Source organism: Mus pahari, chromosome 21, assembly GCF_900095145.1.
Source record: "Mus pahari chromosome 21, PAHARI_EIJ_v1.1, whole genome shotgun sequence".
Lineage (NCBI taxonomy): Eukaryota > Metazoa > Chordata > Mammalia > Rodentia > Muridae > Mus > Mus pahari.
Window position 1 is genome coordinate 19,319,767 of NC_034610.1, and position 17,046 is coordinate 19,336,812.

At 47.9% G+C, this 17,046-nt stretch overlaps 1 protein-coding gene across 2 annotated transcripts in view; it reads left to right on the forward strand.

The window, feature by feature from the left end:
• Nucleotides 1-17,046, forward strand: part of Abca3 (ATP binding cassette subfamily A member 3) — a 56,409-nt gene that overhangs the window by 18,286 nt on the left and 21,077 nt on the right. For both annotated transcript variants that reach the window (XM_021220947.2, XM_021220948.2), the window contains 10 exons: nt 4,599-4,858; nt 6,579-6,695; nt 6,879-6,999; nt 7,873-8,046; nt 12,647-12,828; nt 14,661-14,804; nt 15,161-15,290; nt 16,065-16,219; nt 16,480-16,635; nt 16,821-17,031. In XM_021220947.2, coding sequence (XP_021076606.1) covers nt 4,599-4,858; nt 6,579-6,695; nt 6,879-6,999; nt 7,873-8,046; nt 12,647-12,828; nt 14,661-14,804; nt 15,161-15,290; nt 16,065-16,219; nt 16,480-16,635; nt 16,821-17,031 — 1,650 coding nt within the window. The remainder of the gene's footprint in view (nt 1-4,598; nt 4,859-6,578; nt 6,696-6,878; nt 7,000-7,872; nt 8,047-12,646; nt 12,829-14,660; nt 14,805-15,160; nt 15,291-16,064; nt 16,220-16,479; nt 16,636-16,820; nt 17,032-17,046) is intronic.

A 17,046-nucleotide genomic window follows, 5' to 3' on the forward strand; every position in this document is an offset into this window, starting at 1 on the left:
AACTTGGTCTCATGGAGGCATTTCCTCAAGGGAGGCTCCTTTCTCTGTGATAACTCCAACGTGTGTCAAATTGACACACAAAACCAGCCAGTACAGACCGGTTCTCAACATCCCTAATGCTGCGACCCTTTAATACAATTCTTCATGTTGTGGTGACCCCTAACCATAAAATTATTTTGTTGCTACTTCATAACTGTGATTTTGCTACTGTTAGGAACCGTAATGGTATGCAGGATATCTGATATGCACCCCCAAAGAGATCCCAGCCCACAGGGAGAGAGCCGCTGCCTCAGACAGTCGGGGCCACAGTTGTAAGGACAACTGCTGAGCCGCAGGTAGTCCTCGGAGGGAACTATGTGGACAAGTAGCAGGCAGTTATTTGTAGAGAAAACAGTCATGAGAAGGCATGACTTAAACAACAGACTTTCTAGGGTTCCATGCTCAGGTGAACCATTCACCAGCTATGAGCTTCCCTGGGCCTAAGTATCTTTGTCCAGTGAGGTTCACACTCACTGCCGAGAAGTGTCCAATGAGAATTCTTGCTCCACCAGCACTGGCCTTGGCACATGCCAATGGCATTATGATCCTAAAACCAGGGCAAAACAAAAATGTCAGCACTTGGTAACTTAGTAGCGTGGTTAGTGTTTCGCTTTTCTCTTTTCTATAGGTCACCCAGGTGGTCAGACAGTTTTGAGTCTCAGGATATTTGTATCTGAGCACTCGGGTCTATGGTCTATTCCCTAGTTTGTCCTGAGGCTAAGAGCTTGGGATCTCAGGCTAGTTTTCATCTCCTAATCCTAAACCCACTTCTTCCTTGGGTTTATCACTCTCAGGCCTTGTATGCCTTAGGTCACTGTGCTTGCTACTGTTATTGGCCCCTTCCTGTTTGAGCTTTTTATCTCAGGCCAGCTAAGGTAGGTCAAGTTTTTCCTAAATTGACCTCATCCCAATCATTCAGAACCTTGGTCTGGTTGAGGCAGAAGGAAATTAAGTCTGGTGGGTACCTGATTCACAATAGCAAGATTTTCAGTTCCCTCCCAGAGCCAGTGTAACTGCAGGGTCCACAAAAGATGATGGTGGCACTCAGGAGGCAGAGGCAAGTAGGTCTCTGTGAGTTTAAGGCCAGCCTGGTCTACAGAGCTAGTTCCAGGATAGCAGGGTTACACAGAGAGACCCTGTCTTGTAAAACAAACATAAGGGGCTGGAGAGATGGCTCAGTGGGTAAGAGTACTGACTGCTCTTGTCCTGAGTTTAATTCCCAGCAACCACATGGTGGCTCACAACCACCCGTGATGAGATCTGATGCCCTCCTCTGGTGCATCTGTAGAGAGCTACAGTATACTTACATATAATAATTAATTTAATTAATTTTTTTTTAAAAAAGTGTTGAAAACAAACATAAAGTAGACAATGGCTGCAAAAGAAAGTGTGAGCCAAACTTGAGAGAGCACCTTGTTGGTCTTAAAGTAGAGGAAGGGACTGTTAGGCGAGGAATGTAGACATCGATACAATCTTGAAGAGTGAAGGAACAGATTCCCCTGACCCCCTAGGAGGGAACACAGTCCAGCCGACACTAATTCACAGTCAACCACTTGGGCAAAGGTCTCGGCTTCTGTCTCCTCTCTGCTACCTTCCACCAGAGTCACAGTTAGGCACCAAGGCCATTAGCTTCTTTCTCCTGACTCTTAAACTCCCGAGATAGCACTTAACCTGACCCTCCCAACAGATATGGCAAGTGCTTTTCTGATCTTCCACCTTCTTCATTATCCTTCATGGGGTCCAGGAAGGGCCTCACAAACCACATGAACACCAATCTCCGTCAGACAGGGATGGAACACCGATCTCTGTCAGACAGGGAGGGTTAATCTCCGTCAGATAGGGATGGTCGATTGAGCACATACCCCAGGGCTGGTCTGTCAGAGCCATGGTCCAGATTTGGGAACTGAACTGTATTCTCGAATTAAGATCCTACAGGGTTTAAGCCTAAAATCCACAAATCTGTGTCAAGTTATTCCACCAATCAGAATTTAGGGATAGGGGACATCCTTAGGAACGTGGCTTTGTTGTACATTTATCCTGTTCCCATAGGATGGGATATTCAACCGTGACAGGGAACTTGCCTTGTCTAACATTCATGTCCTAACTTGTCAACCAGGATGGGACTTGTCTAACATTACTGTCTTAACTTGTGAAACCAGGATGTCAGTTACCCACATGCATATCTCTTTCTGCCAAGTAGGATGTCAGTTCCCAGAGAGGTCTTGGGAACCTAAACTTTACTAGGCCCTACTTAAAGTAGAAGTCTTATTCCAACGAGTTTCTTATATTGGTGCAGGTGTCTCTCTTATGTTGGGGTCCATCCCAGGGGCAGCCTATGCCGTAAAAGCTCATGCACAGGTGCAGGAAGTGCTGCTGGGTGGTTGGTTCCGGTCCAAGCTTACTGTGGCTAACTATACAAAGCAGGTCTACTGACTTCCAAGGGCACAGGACATAAAAGGATATGTAATCAACCTGGGCATGAGAGAGTTTCTTTAATAGCATAAACAACATCTGAGGAGGTTTCCTTATAATATTAGTAGTAGCACAAAATGGCAGGCCAGCCAGCTCACAGTTACCTAGACTTTATCTAGGCCTTAACATTTTACCTGGACCTTTACACTTGTGTCTCATGTCTTCACTCTTAGTGGTTTCTTTTCGGGTACCTATTTAGCCTAAGTTTTATCTGTTGAGAATTGTCAGCCCACCCATTCGAGGAATACAGAGTCTCTCTCCCACCAAATTCATATCAGGTTATGTGTGTTTAGTGTGTTGAGTGTGTGTATGTATGTGTAGTGTATGTAATGTGTTTGGTGCATGTATGTGTGTAGTGTGTGTGTGAAGTAGAAACTTAAGGGTTCTTTGGAAAATCGGTTGGATGGTGTTTTGCTGGGGCAAACACGTGAAGGAGTGTTAAGCTGAAGGGGACACAGGTGAAAGGCTAAGGCAGACTTGCAAAGGAACATTTCACTGAAGCAGATACAGGAGAAAGGATGTTCTGCTAAAGCAAGCATGTGAAAGGATGTGTAATGAAGGATTCTTCACTAATGATACAAATGTATTGGTCTGCCTAACATAGTGTAGTTGAACTACATTTGTTGGGATTCCATAAAGAAAAATGTACCGAACAACTTGTGGTGGTGTGCTACAGTTCCTTGCCGCTTCCGTGGACTTGGGCTGATTGGCAGAGCAGTGTCAGCTGAGACAGATACATAAAGATAAGTGATGTTTGGAGAGTGTAAATCGGACTCAACAGTGACTAGCTGAGTCAGTCTAGTCCGGCTGGACTAGACTGACTTATAGAACTAGCTGTACAATGCTTGTGGGTTGAGTCTTGGCTGAGCTTTGCTTCACTGAAAGAGGCACAGCAGAGAACTCCTGGCATCACTGCTGATCTCTCCTACTGACTTGTACCAAGGCTAAAGCCTGGCTGTCGCTACTAGATAGTGCCACCACTGCTGATTCATGTTTGCTATTCTGACTCTACCAAACTAGACTACTGATGTGTCTGTGAAGTGTTTGGGAGTAGATCGAGCTGCCACTACTAACCTGTAAATTAAACTGTCAATTTCCAGACAACACAGATGAGAGTTACTCCAAGGAACCTTTTTAAACAGATCTACTTTCCCCATATCCTTTCTTTCCCATTACCTCTGGTGGATGGTAGGCTACAAGGGAAGTTAAAACTTTTTTAAAATATCATTAAAAGTAAGGCGTAGGCAGAGGCAGGCAGATTTCTGAGTTCAAGGCCAGCCTGGTCTACAAAGTGAGTTCCAGGACAGCCAGGGCTATACAGAGAAACCCTGTCTTGAAAAACAAAACAAAAGTAAGGCGTAAAAAAATTAAAGTCACATGTGTATGTGTGTAGTGTATAGTGTATGTAATGTGTTTGGAGTGTGTAAGTGGGGAGGGGGGGTGCGCGCGCATGTGTGTGTGTGTGTGTGTGTGTGAGAGTGAGTGTGTGTGTGTGTGTGTGTGTGTGTATAAAACCATGCTCATGGGTAGGCCAGTGTTGAGTGTCCTTCTTTATCACTTGGCACCTTTGACACTGTCTCTCACTAAATTACACCATTTTGGGCTAAGCTGGCTGGCCATTAAGCACCAGGATCTGCCAGGCTCCACCCTGAGATGCTGGGGTTACAGGTGTAGGCACTGAGATGCTGGGGTTACAGGCGTACGCATGGTGGGCTTCTGTGAGGGTGATGCAGATTCAAACCAGCGTCTCATGCTTATGTCTCAAGTGCTCTTACCCGCTGAACTGTCTCCCTGGTCCTAAATCAAGCCATTTTAAAAATATGATCGTGTTTATGATTTTGTATGGGTTGTGTTAATTATGAAGTAGTAGAAGTGTCACTTGGCAATATGTGGCATGCTTTCTCCTCTTCTTGTGACCACTGAATGATGTCAGATGCATTAGTGGTCCACAGAGTAGGGCATCAAGTAAGGTTACCCATTGCCTTCTCTGGCCCTGCCTCTGCGGACTCAGGGAAGTCTGTCTGTTCAAAGCGTACCCCTCTCATGAGCAGCACCGTGACACAGCTGTCCTCTGTTTCTGAACTCAGGATACATCCGTGAAGGCTTCCTGGCCATGCAACATGCTGTAGACAAAGCCATCATGCGTTACCATGCCAACACCTCTGCACAGCAGCTGTTCCAGAAGCTCATGGTGATCACCAAAAGGTTCCCGTTCCCACCATACATCTCAGACCCATTCCTCATTGCCATCCAGTACCAGCTTCCTCTGCTGCTCATGCTGAGTTTCACCTACACCTCCCTCACCATCATCCGGGCTGTGGTGCAGGAGAAGGAGAAAAAACTAAAGGTAACCCTCTGCGCATGGCAAGTCAGTCTGAGAATGCTGGGTCCTGGGACTCCCTCAAAAGAGTTGGCCTGTCTCAAGGCTGCTGCCATGTGTGCCGGGACCATAAGAGCCAGGGCTCGGTGTCGGCACCGCTGTGGACAAGGTTCTCGAAGTCTAGCTGCTCTGCTTAGATTCTGGTAGTGGGTGTGCCCTAGGCTCACAGTCTCCACGCAGCACTTGGGGAGCTGGATTTGGGGTTCTTGGGTTTTGTTGGTTTGGGGTTTCCTGCTTGGTTTGGTTTTGTCAAGACAGGACTTCTCTGTGTAGCCCTGGCTGTCCTGTAACTCCCTGTCAACATGGTTGGCCTTGAACTCATAGAGTCCTGAGTGCTGGGATTAAAGGCATGTGCCACCACTGCCTGGTTTGCTTTTCATTGTTTGTTGTTGTTGTTTGTTTGTTTTTGTTTTATATTATCTTTATAATTTTTTGTTTCTTTTTTTTTCAAAAATTTTTTTCATATGTGTTTTGACTATGTTTTTCCCTTCTGCTAACTCCTCCAAGATCCTTCTGGTTTTTTTTGGTTTTGATTTTTGTTTTCAGTGCTGGAAATGGAACTCAGGGCTTCAAGAATGTAAAACCTCCACCTGTGAGCCCCACTGCCAGCGAAGGGCTGAGGTCTCCTTTCCTAGCCACTGCAGGCCAGCTTTAGATTCCCAGAACCCATAGGCAGCACTGGCCAGTTCAGGAACTGGGTTTCCTTGTGGCACTTCCTGACAACCTGATAAACAGGAGAGGGGGAAGGTGTGCTGAGAGTGCTCCACTCTCCTTATCCTGTTCTGCCACAGAGACAGGAAGCACCCTTCCCTACGGGTTCTGGGCTTCTCCTTCAAAGTGAGAACGGAAATGAATGCCCGGCTCTCTTAATGCATATCCTCAGCCACACACTTGTCAAGGCTCCCAGCCCAGGAGGCTGCTGGCAGTGTGGACAGAATGGCCTGCAGAGTCTTTCCGCCAACAGTGGGAGGGGCCAGGCTTCATGACTCTGGACTTTAATGCCAGCTGCCACACCCCTGGCTTCACACCCCTGGGAATCAGCTGAAGCAAAATGAAGACTTGGGAGCATCCCTTGAGAGTCTGGGATTGCTCCACAGCATTTCCCTGAAGGACTTAGAGAATTTATCAACTTAACATCTATTGGGTACCTGTGTCAGACCTGAATGAGGCACAAGCAGAGAAGGGGGTTTCCCAGTCCCAGCATATCGGGCACAGTTGGGAAGTGACTTCACTCTCATGAAATAGAGCAGAGTCACAGCACCCTGAGTAGTGGGCTGGAGGATAGGACAGGCCATCATGACTTAGGAAGAAGGTCAGGGGAAGTCAGGGCTTCCCCTGACCCGTTCCTGAAGTCATAATCCTGAATTGACTATCAGGGACAGCCTCACAGATAGGGTAGCATGTGCCACTGATAAAAGATAGAAAAGAGGTGGATCTGTAGACCACAGGGCTAAGAGCTGTTGGATAAAAACTAGTATGCCAGACCACAGCCTCCTCTTTCCTCTTTGTGCGCTGGATAATTCCTGCCTGTGCTCTATAGCACAGGCATCCTGGCCTACCTTCCTGCTCTATACATGGCCCTGTCCTTATGTAAGAAGACCAGCACACATGGAGCTCTGGGGAAAGCTAGCCGCCGCGTGCAGACGGGATAAGGGCCTGACCGTGTGATGCTGTCTCCCATTCACAGGAGTACATGCGCATGATGGGGCTCAGCAGCTGGCTACACTGGAGTGCTTGGTTCCTCATGTTCTTCCTGTTCTTCCTCATTGTGGTCTCCTTCATGACCCTCCTGTTCTGTGTCAAAGTAAGTGTGGCTTCCATGAGGGCTCATGGAAAGGAGAGGGTGCGGAGACCATTCATGGCCCCTGACCTCAGGGCAAGTGTTTCCCCTGCTGTAGAAGACAAGCAGGGCTTCCCCTGACCCGTTCCTTTAGACCTGCCCAGTTCATTTCTGCCTTCCCCCTCACCTGGCCGGCCTGTCCTGCAGGTGAAGAAGGACATCGCAGTCCTTTCCAACAGCGACCCCTCCCTAGTCCTGGCGTTCCTGCTGTGTTTTGCAATCTCCTCCATTTCCTTCAGCTTCATGGTCAGCACCTTCTTCAATAAAGGTGAGCCCTGTTGTTCCCCTTAGGCCAGAGGGCGAGGGTAATCCCAGTCTAGGGAAACTAAGAGGACTTATGCACAGTTAAGGGGTTAACGGGTGTGCGTGTGATGATCCAGAGGCTGAACTAAAGAGAGAATTCCTGAAAGGCTGAGGCTTGAGGGAAAGGCAGTCAGGAGTACAGTATAGGCCGTGGGCCCCAGGAAGAAGCAAGGCGGTGAACGGGGGGCAGAGAGCACCTGCTGTGGGCCAAGGAGGAGAGACAGGTGTATTAGGGCAAACGGGGGTTGGCAGAAGGCAAGCGTGTCCACTGTGGACTGCTGAGACTAGAAATAAAAGCTTTATCCGCTTGCCCCCTGTGATTGCTGGTACATTCAAGGGTGGCTCTGCCTTTGAATTTGGGATTCAGCTTGCCGTTTAGTGCTTATGTTTCCTCCCTTGCTGCCTTCCGTTGGACAGAGAGCGTTTCCAGTAGCTTTTGGAGCTCTGGTAGCTCGGAGTATACAAACTATGTTTCTCTCCGTGATTAACCTTAACTTGACATGCTTTTACATTTCTCCTAAGAAGTAGTATGTCTCAGGTCAATCCATACTGTACCGTGACTCCCCAGGGTCCCTGTTATTTTTATCATTTTAAAAACCATTTGCAAAATAGTAGTTTAGTTGCTATTTTGCCTTCAAGCTGTTGCTAGTGTGCTTCATGTGTATACATTTATGTGTGTACTGCTCAGCGTGGGCAGAAGACCTGCGCAAGGGGCCTAGCAATGCCAGAAGCTGCAGTTCCCTGGTGCTGGAAGTTGGGTAGGATGGGACTCTGACCACTGTCACTCCTCTGAGTCTCATGGCAAGTTTATACCACTGGATGCTCTTTGTCCCCACAGCCAACATAGCAGCAGCCGTGGGTGGCTTCCTGTACTTCTTCACCTATACCCCCTACTTTTTCGTGGCTCCTCGGTACAACTGGATGACACTGAGTCAAAAGCTCTTGTCCTGTCTCCTATCTAATGTTGCCATGGCAATGGGAGCCCAGCTCATAGGAAAATTTGAAGCCAAAGGTGAGTCTTGTCCTCAGATCACCGTCTCCTGGTTCTTGCAGTTTAGGGAACATCCCAGCAGTTAGCCTCACCTCAGAGGAAGGCAAGCTGACTGGAACACCTGAGCTAGGCCTTTACCAGAAAACAAGAACTGAGTGTGTTCTGAGAGCTGGCTTGGCCCTAGTCTGTTGGGGAAATAGCTCACCTAAGGCCAGTATGAGCCAAATACAACTAAGGGCTAAAACACCAGAGGTGGTGGTTACCAGCTGCTCTCTCTGCCCAATGACTGGATCTTACCAGTTGGTTTTTGAGTCACTTCCTACTTTTGTTTTAAAGCTTTTTAAAAATGAAAATGTATTTTATTTTCAACTCTGTGTGTGTGTGTGTGTGTGTGTGTGTGTGTGTGTGTGTGAGAGAGAGAGAGAGAGAGAGAGAGAGAGAGATTATGCATATGTGAGGAAAGGAGGTGCCAAGAGTCAAAAAGAAAGTGTCAGATTCCCTAGAGCTAGAGTTACAAGGTATTAGGAGCCATCTGATGTGGGTGCTGGGAATTCAACTCTAGTCCTATGGGAAGAGTCACAAATGCTCTTACGCCATCTTGCCATCCCCCTTAAAAAACTTTTGATTACATATTTTATTGTGAATGTTTGTATACACACAAGAGCATACATGTGCCACAGAGCATGTGTGAACAGCCAGCAGACAACCCTGAGGAGTCGCTCTCTGCTTTCACCGTGTGAGTTCCTTCCACATGAGCCCGGCATGAGTTCTCAAAACCCTGAGTTGTCTTGCCAGTTCTCTTCCTTCTTGACAACTTCAGAGTGGTTTCACAAGCGACCTCCAAGCCAGGGGGTTTTGAGGGCTTTGAGTCAGCTTCCAGCTTTTGGTGAGTATAGGGTTAGCATGTCCTGCACTCCAGTACCCTCTGCAACAGCTGACTGTGAAGGCAGGGGATCCCGAGAGAGGAACCAGCGAGATCCCTGGAAAAGTATGTTCTGATTTTTGTGAGATTTCCTGTCTTGAAACATCACGGAGGCTAAATGAAGCCCTTGCTGGGACTGACTGACTGGTGCACTCCTGCTTTGTAAAGCCTGTGGCGGATCCTCAGAGCTCGGGTTCTGAGCCTCAGATCAGCTCCTCTTATGGCCCCTGTGACTTATGAATAGGCCAACCCCTCTCACAGGAGAACACTGGAGAGGGGACCACAGACTGGGACATGACCTCCCTTCTCCTGTCTGCAGGACAGGTGAGGAGATGAAAGTAGCCGTGTCTGGCCACTACACAGCACCATGACATCCCTGACATCCACTCTCGGGAGCTTTGCATACTATTCAGCTTTCCTAGAAGAAGTGCAGTGTATGGAATCTACTTCCATTTTTTAAAAAGAATTATTTATTTTATGTATATGAATACTCTGTAGCTGTCTTCAGACACACCAAAAGAGGGCATCAGATCCCGTTGCAGATGGTTTGTAAGCTACCATGTGGTTGCTGGGAATTGAACTCAGGACCTCTGGAAGAGCAGTCAGTGCTTTTAACCACTGAGCCATCTCTCCAGCCTGTAATCTACCTTCTTAAGTACTCACCTAAGATCATTTAAGATGGTCGTGGCTATTTCCTACCCAAATGTTCCCATTTCTTCCGGTCATATGTCTTTGTCTGTTTGTATTGCTATCACAAAATACCTGAGACTGGGAAACTTGTGAAGAACAGGAATTTATTTCTCAGTTCTGGAAGTCCTAAGATGCGGTACCTGGTAAGAGTCCAGTGGTTGCTTCCAAGATGGCACCGTGAGAGCAGAGCAGGACACTGAAAGAGACAAAAGCCGTTCCTGTAGGACCTTTTATACGACATCTTTGTCCATTTATGAGGGCTATCTCCCACACTGTTAACCTGGGAACTAAATTTCTGACCAATGAATTTAAGGCCATGCATTCAAACCGTGCCAATGAGCAAGGTAATTGTAGCACTGAGGAAGTTGAAGCAGGACTGCTGTGAGTTTGGGACCATCCTGGACCACGTGATGAGCTCCACACCTGGGCTAGACTGATTCCCTGTCTTATAAAATAAAACAAAAGCAAGCAGACAACAACAAGACAGCTAAAACGTGTGGGCCATATGCATGTGTGTGCACACGTGGAACCCATGAACATGTAGGCCATATGCACATGTGTGCACATGTATAACCAATGAACATGTGGGCCATATGCATGTGTGTACACATGTATAACCAATGAATGTGTGGGCCATATGCACGTGTGTGCACATGTGGAACTAATGAACATGTAGGCCATATGCATGTGTGTGCGCACATGTATAACCAATGAATGTGTGGGCCATATGCATGTGTGTGCACATGTATAACCAATGAACATGTGGGTCATATGCACGTGTGTGCACACGTATAACCAATGAATGTGTGGGCCATATACATGTGTGTGTACACATGGAACCCATGAAAGTGGGCCATGTGCATGTGTGTGCACATGTATAACCAATGAACATGTGGGCCATATGCATGTATGTGCACATGTGGAACCAATGAAATGCAAACCTATCTAGTCAGTTTCCTAGCACTGCATAAAACCAGACATGGTAGTGTGTGTGTGTGTGTGTGTGTGTGTGTGTGTGTGTGTGTGTGTGTGTATCTGTAATCCCAGCATCAAGGAGATGGGGCAGGAAGATCAAGAGGTCAAGAAATGAGGTTTATGTGTTTCTAGCATTAGTAGCCTCCTGATAGAGTGTAGACTTTGTAAACTAGCAGAAATTTCCCAGGCCTCTAGTAATTTTTAAAAAGCCTTTTTCCAGGGCTGGAGAGATGGCTCCATATTTAAGAATACTTGCTGTTCTTTCAGAGGACCCCAGTTCAGTTCCCAGGACCCACATCAGGCAGCCTACATGTCTGTCACTCCAACTACAGGGGATCTGACACCTCCAGGCACGTGCACATAGCCACATGCAGACACACAGACCTACCTGCATATAATTAAAAATAATAAAAAATCAATCTTTATAAAGTATTAAAAAACTAAAAGACTATTTCCAAAGAGGAATCTCCTTATATGGCACCTCTTTTTTTGTCTTTTAAGTTGCATAGTGACTTTTCTTAAACAGACCAACCTCTAGCTGTTCGATGGTAAGTATTCAGCAGGGCTGTAGAGCAAACCTTTCCACCAGGGCCCTCTGACCAGCCGCAGACTGCTAGACACTCAGGTCCAGGCCTGCATGGGCTGGGACACTGATGTATCATGAGCTGTGTAGAGCTTCACATTAATTTTGAGTTCTCCCAGTTTCATTGGTTACATTGACCTAACACATTTGTGTGCATGAGTAAATACATACACACACACACACACACATACACACATATACATGCACACACATATATATGCATGCATGCACACATGTAACCAATGAAATGCTAACCCATCTAGTCAGTTCATGAACTTTTAAAAAATTTTAAAGATGGGGGCTGGAGAAATGGCTCACTGGTTAAGAGCACTGACTGTTCTTCCAGAGGTCCTAAGTTCAATTCCTACCAACCACATGGAGGCTCACAACCATCTGTAATGGGATCTGATGCCTTCTTCTGGTGTGTCTGAAGACAGCTACAATGTATTCATATAAAATCAATCAATCAATCAATCAATCAATCAGTCCTAGCCGGGCAGTCAGTGGTGGTGCACTCCTTTAATCCCAACACTCAGGAGGCAGAGGCAGGCAGATTTCTGAGTTCGAGGCCAGCCTGGTCTACAAAGTGAGTTCCAGGACAGCCAGGGCTACACAGAGAAACCCTGTTTCCAAAAAAGAACAAAATAATAATAATAATAATAAATCTTTAAAAATTTTTAAAGATGTAGTGTGTGTGTGTGTGTGTGTGTGTGTGTGTGTGTGTGTGTGTGTGTCTTGCATTCCCGTCTCTTCACCACATGCATGGCTTACCTGTAGAGGCTAGAAGAGGAAGCTAGACCCGATAAAACTAGAATTACAGATGCTTGTTAGCCACCAGGTTGGTGCTAGGCATTAAACCCAGGTCCTCAGGAAGAAGTGTCATTTCTCTTAACCTCTGAGCCATCTCCTTAATCCAGCTCATGAGCTTTTGATAGTTCTGCAATTTACTGATTTTTTTTAAAAACATACTGTTGTCTTTAAGACTTGAAGAAAGTTGGATAGGGAATGGGATATAACACAATTGGTAGTGTTTACCTGGGGCTCAGTGTCTAAAACAGCATAAGCTGAGGGTGATAGTACACACTTGTAATACCAACACTAGGGAGGTGGAGCCGAGAGGGTTAGTTCAAGATCATTCAGATCACACAGAGACGCACAGTGAGTTTGAGTTCAGCCTGGAATACAAGATGTTTCAGAGAGACAGAGACAGAAAGAGAGACAGAGACAGAAAGAAAGAGAGGGAGAGAGGGAAAGAGGGAGGGAGGGAGGGAGGGAGGGAGGGAGAGAGAGAGAGAGAGAGAGAGAGAGAGAGAGAGAGAGAGAGAGAGAGAGAGAGAGAGAGAGAAATGTCAGATTTGCATACAAGTATGAATACACGAACCATCAAGTACTTCAGCACCTTGCTCTACCCTGCTAGCCCTAACAGTTCAGGACTACTTTCCTGACCCCAGGCACTGGCATCCAGTGGCGTGACCTCCTCAACCCTGTCAACGTAGACGATGACTTCTGCTTTGGACAAGTGCTGGGGATGCTGCTGCTGGACTCAGCACTCTATGGCCTGGTGACCTGGTACGTGGAGGCTGTCTTCCCCGGCCAGTTTGGCGTACCCCAGCCCTGGTACTTCTTCCTTATGGTGAGTGCTGATGCCCCTGTTCTTCAAGCAGGCCACTTCTTTGGGGGACAGAGGTGTCCCCGGCACTCACTTGGGACCCCTTTGAGTCCCAGAGCATGACACCTGCACAGGCCTGGGGTAGAAACCTCTGACCTGTGTGTGTGTCCTGACGGCCCTTAAGATTTGTCCACAGAGGTGACAACCCGCCTCAGCCCCAGGGTCTGAGACGAAGGGACACGGAGACTGACTGGTGCACACGGCTTCCGCTGCTCCCATGCTCACTTCTTTATTCATGAAAAATATTCTTTAAAATGTTTTAATAGGGCTGGAGAGATGGCTCAGCGGTTAAGAGCACTGACTGCTCTTCTGAAGGTCCTGAGTTCAAATCCCAGCAACCACATGGTGGCTCATAACCATCTGTAATGAGATCTGATGCCCTCTTCTGGGGTGTCTGAAGACAGCTACAGTGTACTTACATATAATGAATAAATAAATCTTTTTTTAAGAATGTTTTAATAATACTGAGGTTTAATCCCAGGACCTTGTATATATTAGGCAAGCACTCTAATACTGAGCTATATCGCCAGCATAACAAATATCTTACTGGATTTTCTGCCTTCACAACAATGAAGCTTTGGGGGGGTAGGAAGAGGGGCATGCTTTAAAATCGATACCACTTCCCACTGCCAGAAAAAAACAAACCACTGTTGACACCTGCTTGTGCCTCTCTGACACTTTTCTCATTGACAAAACGACTAACAGAGCATCTTCCAGACAGAAGGTTTTATTATGGCTCCTAGGCTGGGGGAAGACCCGGCCACAGGAACATGATGCTGCTTGCCTCCATTCAGGAAGCAGACGTCCTGCGTGCCAGGGCTCCTCTCTTTCCCCTTTTTCTTCGGTCAAGGGATGGATGACACCATCTATATTTAATGTGGGCCTTCCTACCCCACCCAGCACCCAATCCAGAAGCTCCCTCTGAGACACACCCAGAAGTTTGTTTCCTAGGTGATCCTAGATGCTGTCCAGTTGACAGTACTGATCATCATACCCTTTTCAGACTTGCCCTGTGCACTTTCTACCTGGCCCCTGCAGATAATTTGCTTGATAAAAATGGGCCATGTTATAAACTAGACCAGAAACTGGTTTGTTTGTTTTTTTTAAATTCTAGCAGTGTTTCTGGTATCTTAAGCAGGTGCACATATGTACCTGTGTATATAGTTCTTTAGACTTTTATGTAGCCATACTTATAAATGTATTGTTAATTTAGCAATGTATTTCTACTTAAATATATGGCTTTTTTATGAATGAACTGCATTTGTAATGACCACGTAGCATCCCCATGTAAGGTTTCACCATCACACGCTTTAAGTGTGAGATACGTGTCCAGTACTGCCAGTGCAACATTCCTCTGTGTGCAGAGACAGAAGTAACGGGTCCTCAGCAGGCAGCTTACTCTCTCATGTCCCTGTACACAGGGAGCCTGCGCCATGGTGAGCGGAGGCCTGGGACGCAGCCTCTTCCCTCTTAGGCTCTGGCAGTGCTCTGCCTGCGATGTTCAATAATGTCTCTTCACACATTGCCAAGCCCCCTTTCCTCTGTGTTAAACCTGAGCCACAACAGAGTGTGTCCATTTACCAGATTAGGAAGGCCAGAGTTATAGCACTCCCAGATACAGCAAGTCAAGAAATGTGCCAGAGTCAAAGAGGGTGTTGTCTCCTCAATCGGGTGCCCTGTGGTTAAGGCTCAGGTCATGTTCTGCATGTTCAGTGGGTCCGTGGTGCTTATTTTGTGGGTTGCAAACAAAATGGACTGACACTACTGACCGTGGCACCCACGTGCCTCCATCCCAGCCCTCCTACTGGTGTGGGAACCCAAGAACTGTCGTAGGGAAGGAGGAGGAAGGCGGCGACCCCGAGAAAGCCCTCAGGAACGAGTACTTTGAAGCTGAGCCGGAGGCCTTGGTAGCTGGGATCAAGATCAAGCATCTGTCCAAGGTGAGGCTTGAGGCCTACTGGGCAGCTGCCAGTGCTTCCGCCCGAGGGCGCCCCCAGCTGCCCTGTGTACCTGAAGGAGGAGGATTGGATTCCCTCCCCCAGCTGCTCTCCACCCACTCTCCAGGGCACAGACCATCCCTCCACATCTGGCCACGTGCTGGCAGGCATTCTGTTGTGGTGGCGCTGTGTGACCGTATAGTCCTGGGTGCACCTCTCACTGGCTTCTTAGTTCATGCCGTGCTGGGTGTACAACGACAAGGAGGTCACGTAGGGACTAAGAGAGAGATATAGCCTCTGCCCCACAAGGGAGGCCCTGAGGGCCACAGGGCGTCAAGCAGCCTCTGACTTACCTACAGGTGTTCCAAGTGGGTAATAAGGACAAGATGGGCATCAGAGACCTGACCCTGAACCTCTATGAAGGACAGATAACAGTCCTCCTGGGCCACAACGGTGCTGGGAAGACCACGACCATGTCTCTGCTGACAGGTGAGAGGAAGCTCTGTGGCCATCTGTGCCTGGCAGGCCCATCCCCTGTCTGCTTTACATATGGCCTCAGTCCCTCTCTGTGAGAAGGAAGATATGTTTAGAGCCAGTAAAGTTTTAGCCCCGTGTCCCAGGGGAACATCTGAGGAGCCGATGAATGGTTCCCACCCTACCTCAGCCTCTGTCTATGAATGCCCAAACCTAGTGGGATCAGCCAAAACAAGTAAGAGCAATTCTGCAGCCCCAAAAGAACAGGCCCACCCCACGTTACTGACTCTCTTCCCCTGTGCTGGGCTGGGACCGTGACTCAGTGGTGGAGTGAGTGACCGGCATTCATCGAGCCCTGGATTCAGACCTAGTACGGGATAAAAAGAGGAAAGGCAGAAATCTGTCGCCCTAGTGTGTTTCAGCATCTGAACTATTCCTTGTCTTCCTGCAACACTGAGATCAGAGCACACACAGTGGTGTGGAGAGTGGGGTTTGGGGTTGTAACGGATTCAGTACCTACACACTTGTGTGAGAGACACAGAACCAGAGAGAATGAGGTCTTTATGACAAACTGGTGAGCCCTGTAACAGAGCTGGGGCCCCATCCTCCTCCTGTCTCCTCCTGCTCGGCTGGACAGAACCTAGCATGGAAGAATGAATCAAGGGTCTGTCTTAGGTCAGGATCCTCAGTTAAATGGGGGAAGTGGCTTTCATGAGTCGAGGAGGTCATGTACCTTGCTCGGGTGAACAAGATTTCCATAATGAACTTGGGGCTCTGATTCGACCGCAGGCCTCTTCCCCCCTACCAGTGGACGTGCTTATATTCACGGGTACGAAATTTCCCAAGACATGGTTCGGATCCGCAAGAGCTTGGGCCTGTGTCCCCAGCACGATGTACTGTTTGACAACCTGACAGTTGCTGAACACCTTTACTTCTATGCACAGGTAAGTCTGTAGGTGACAGGAACACGTGGGTGTGGCTGTTCCCTTGCTAATATTCCTTGGGGGTCTGTGACTGCCCCAGTATACCATTAGCTCACAGCGGTCTGTTCTGAGGAGCTATTCCAAAAAAAAGCAAGGGTAATCATGGAGAGATAAGCAGAGTCCAGAAGTGCCAAGGGAAGCCATCTCGTGAGCCAGAGAACTGCGGTATGTTCTTTGCCTATCAGTCCTGCCTGCCTCATAGCCTCATTCCTGCCTTCCAGCTGAAAGGCCTCTCTCTCCAGAAGTGTCCTGAAGAAGTCAAGCAGATACTGCACATCCTTGGTCTGGAGGACAAGCGGGACTCAAGGTCCAAGTTCCTGAGTGGGGGCATGAAGCGCAAACTCTCCATTGGCATCGCCCTCATAGCAGGCTCTAAGGTATCGGGCAGGGGGCCTGACCTCTCGATGAAGCCAAGTCAGGCTCCCACGCAAGGACAAACCCTGGGTGGTGACACAGCTTATCTGACCCTTCTTGTTTAGAAGACAGCTTATCTAATCAAGCTGCAGAAGGCCTGAGAAGGCTCTGTCACTGTCGCAGGATTTCATTCACCTCTCCCCTCCAGGTGCTGATGTTAGATGAGCCCACCTCAGGCATGGATGCAGTGTCCAGGAGGGCCATCTGGGACCTTCTCCAGCAGCAGAAGAGTGGCCGCACCGTCCTGCTGACCACTCACTTCATGGACGAAGCTGACCTGCTGGGAGACCGCATCGCCATCTTGGCCAAGGGGGAGCTCCAGTGCTGCGGGTCTTCACTGTTCCTCAAGCAGAAGTATGGTGAGCAGTGGGCAG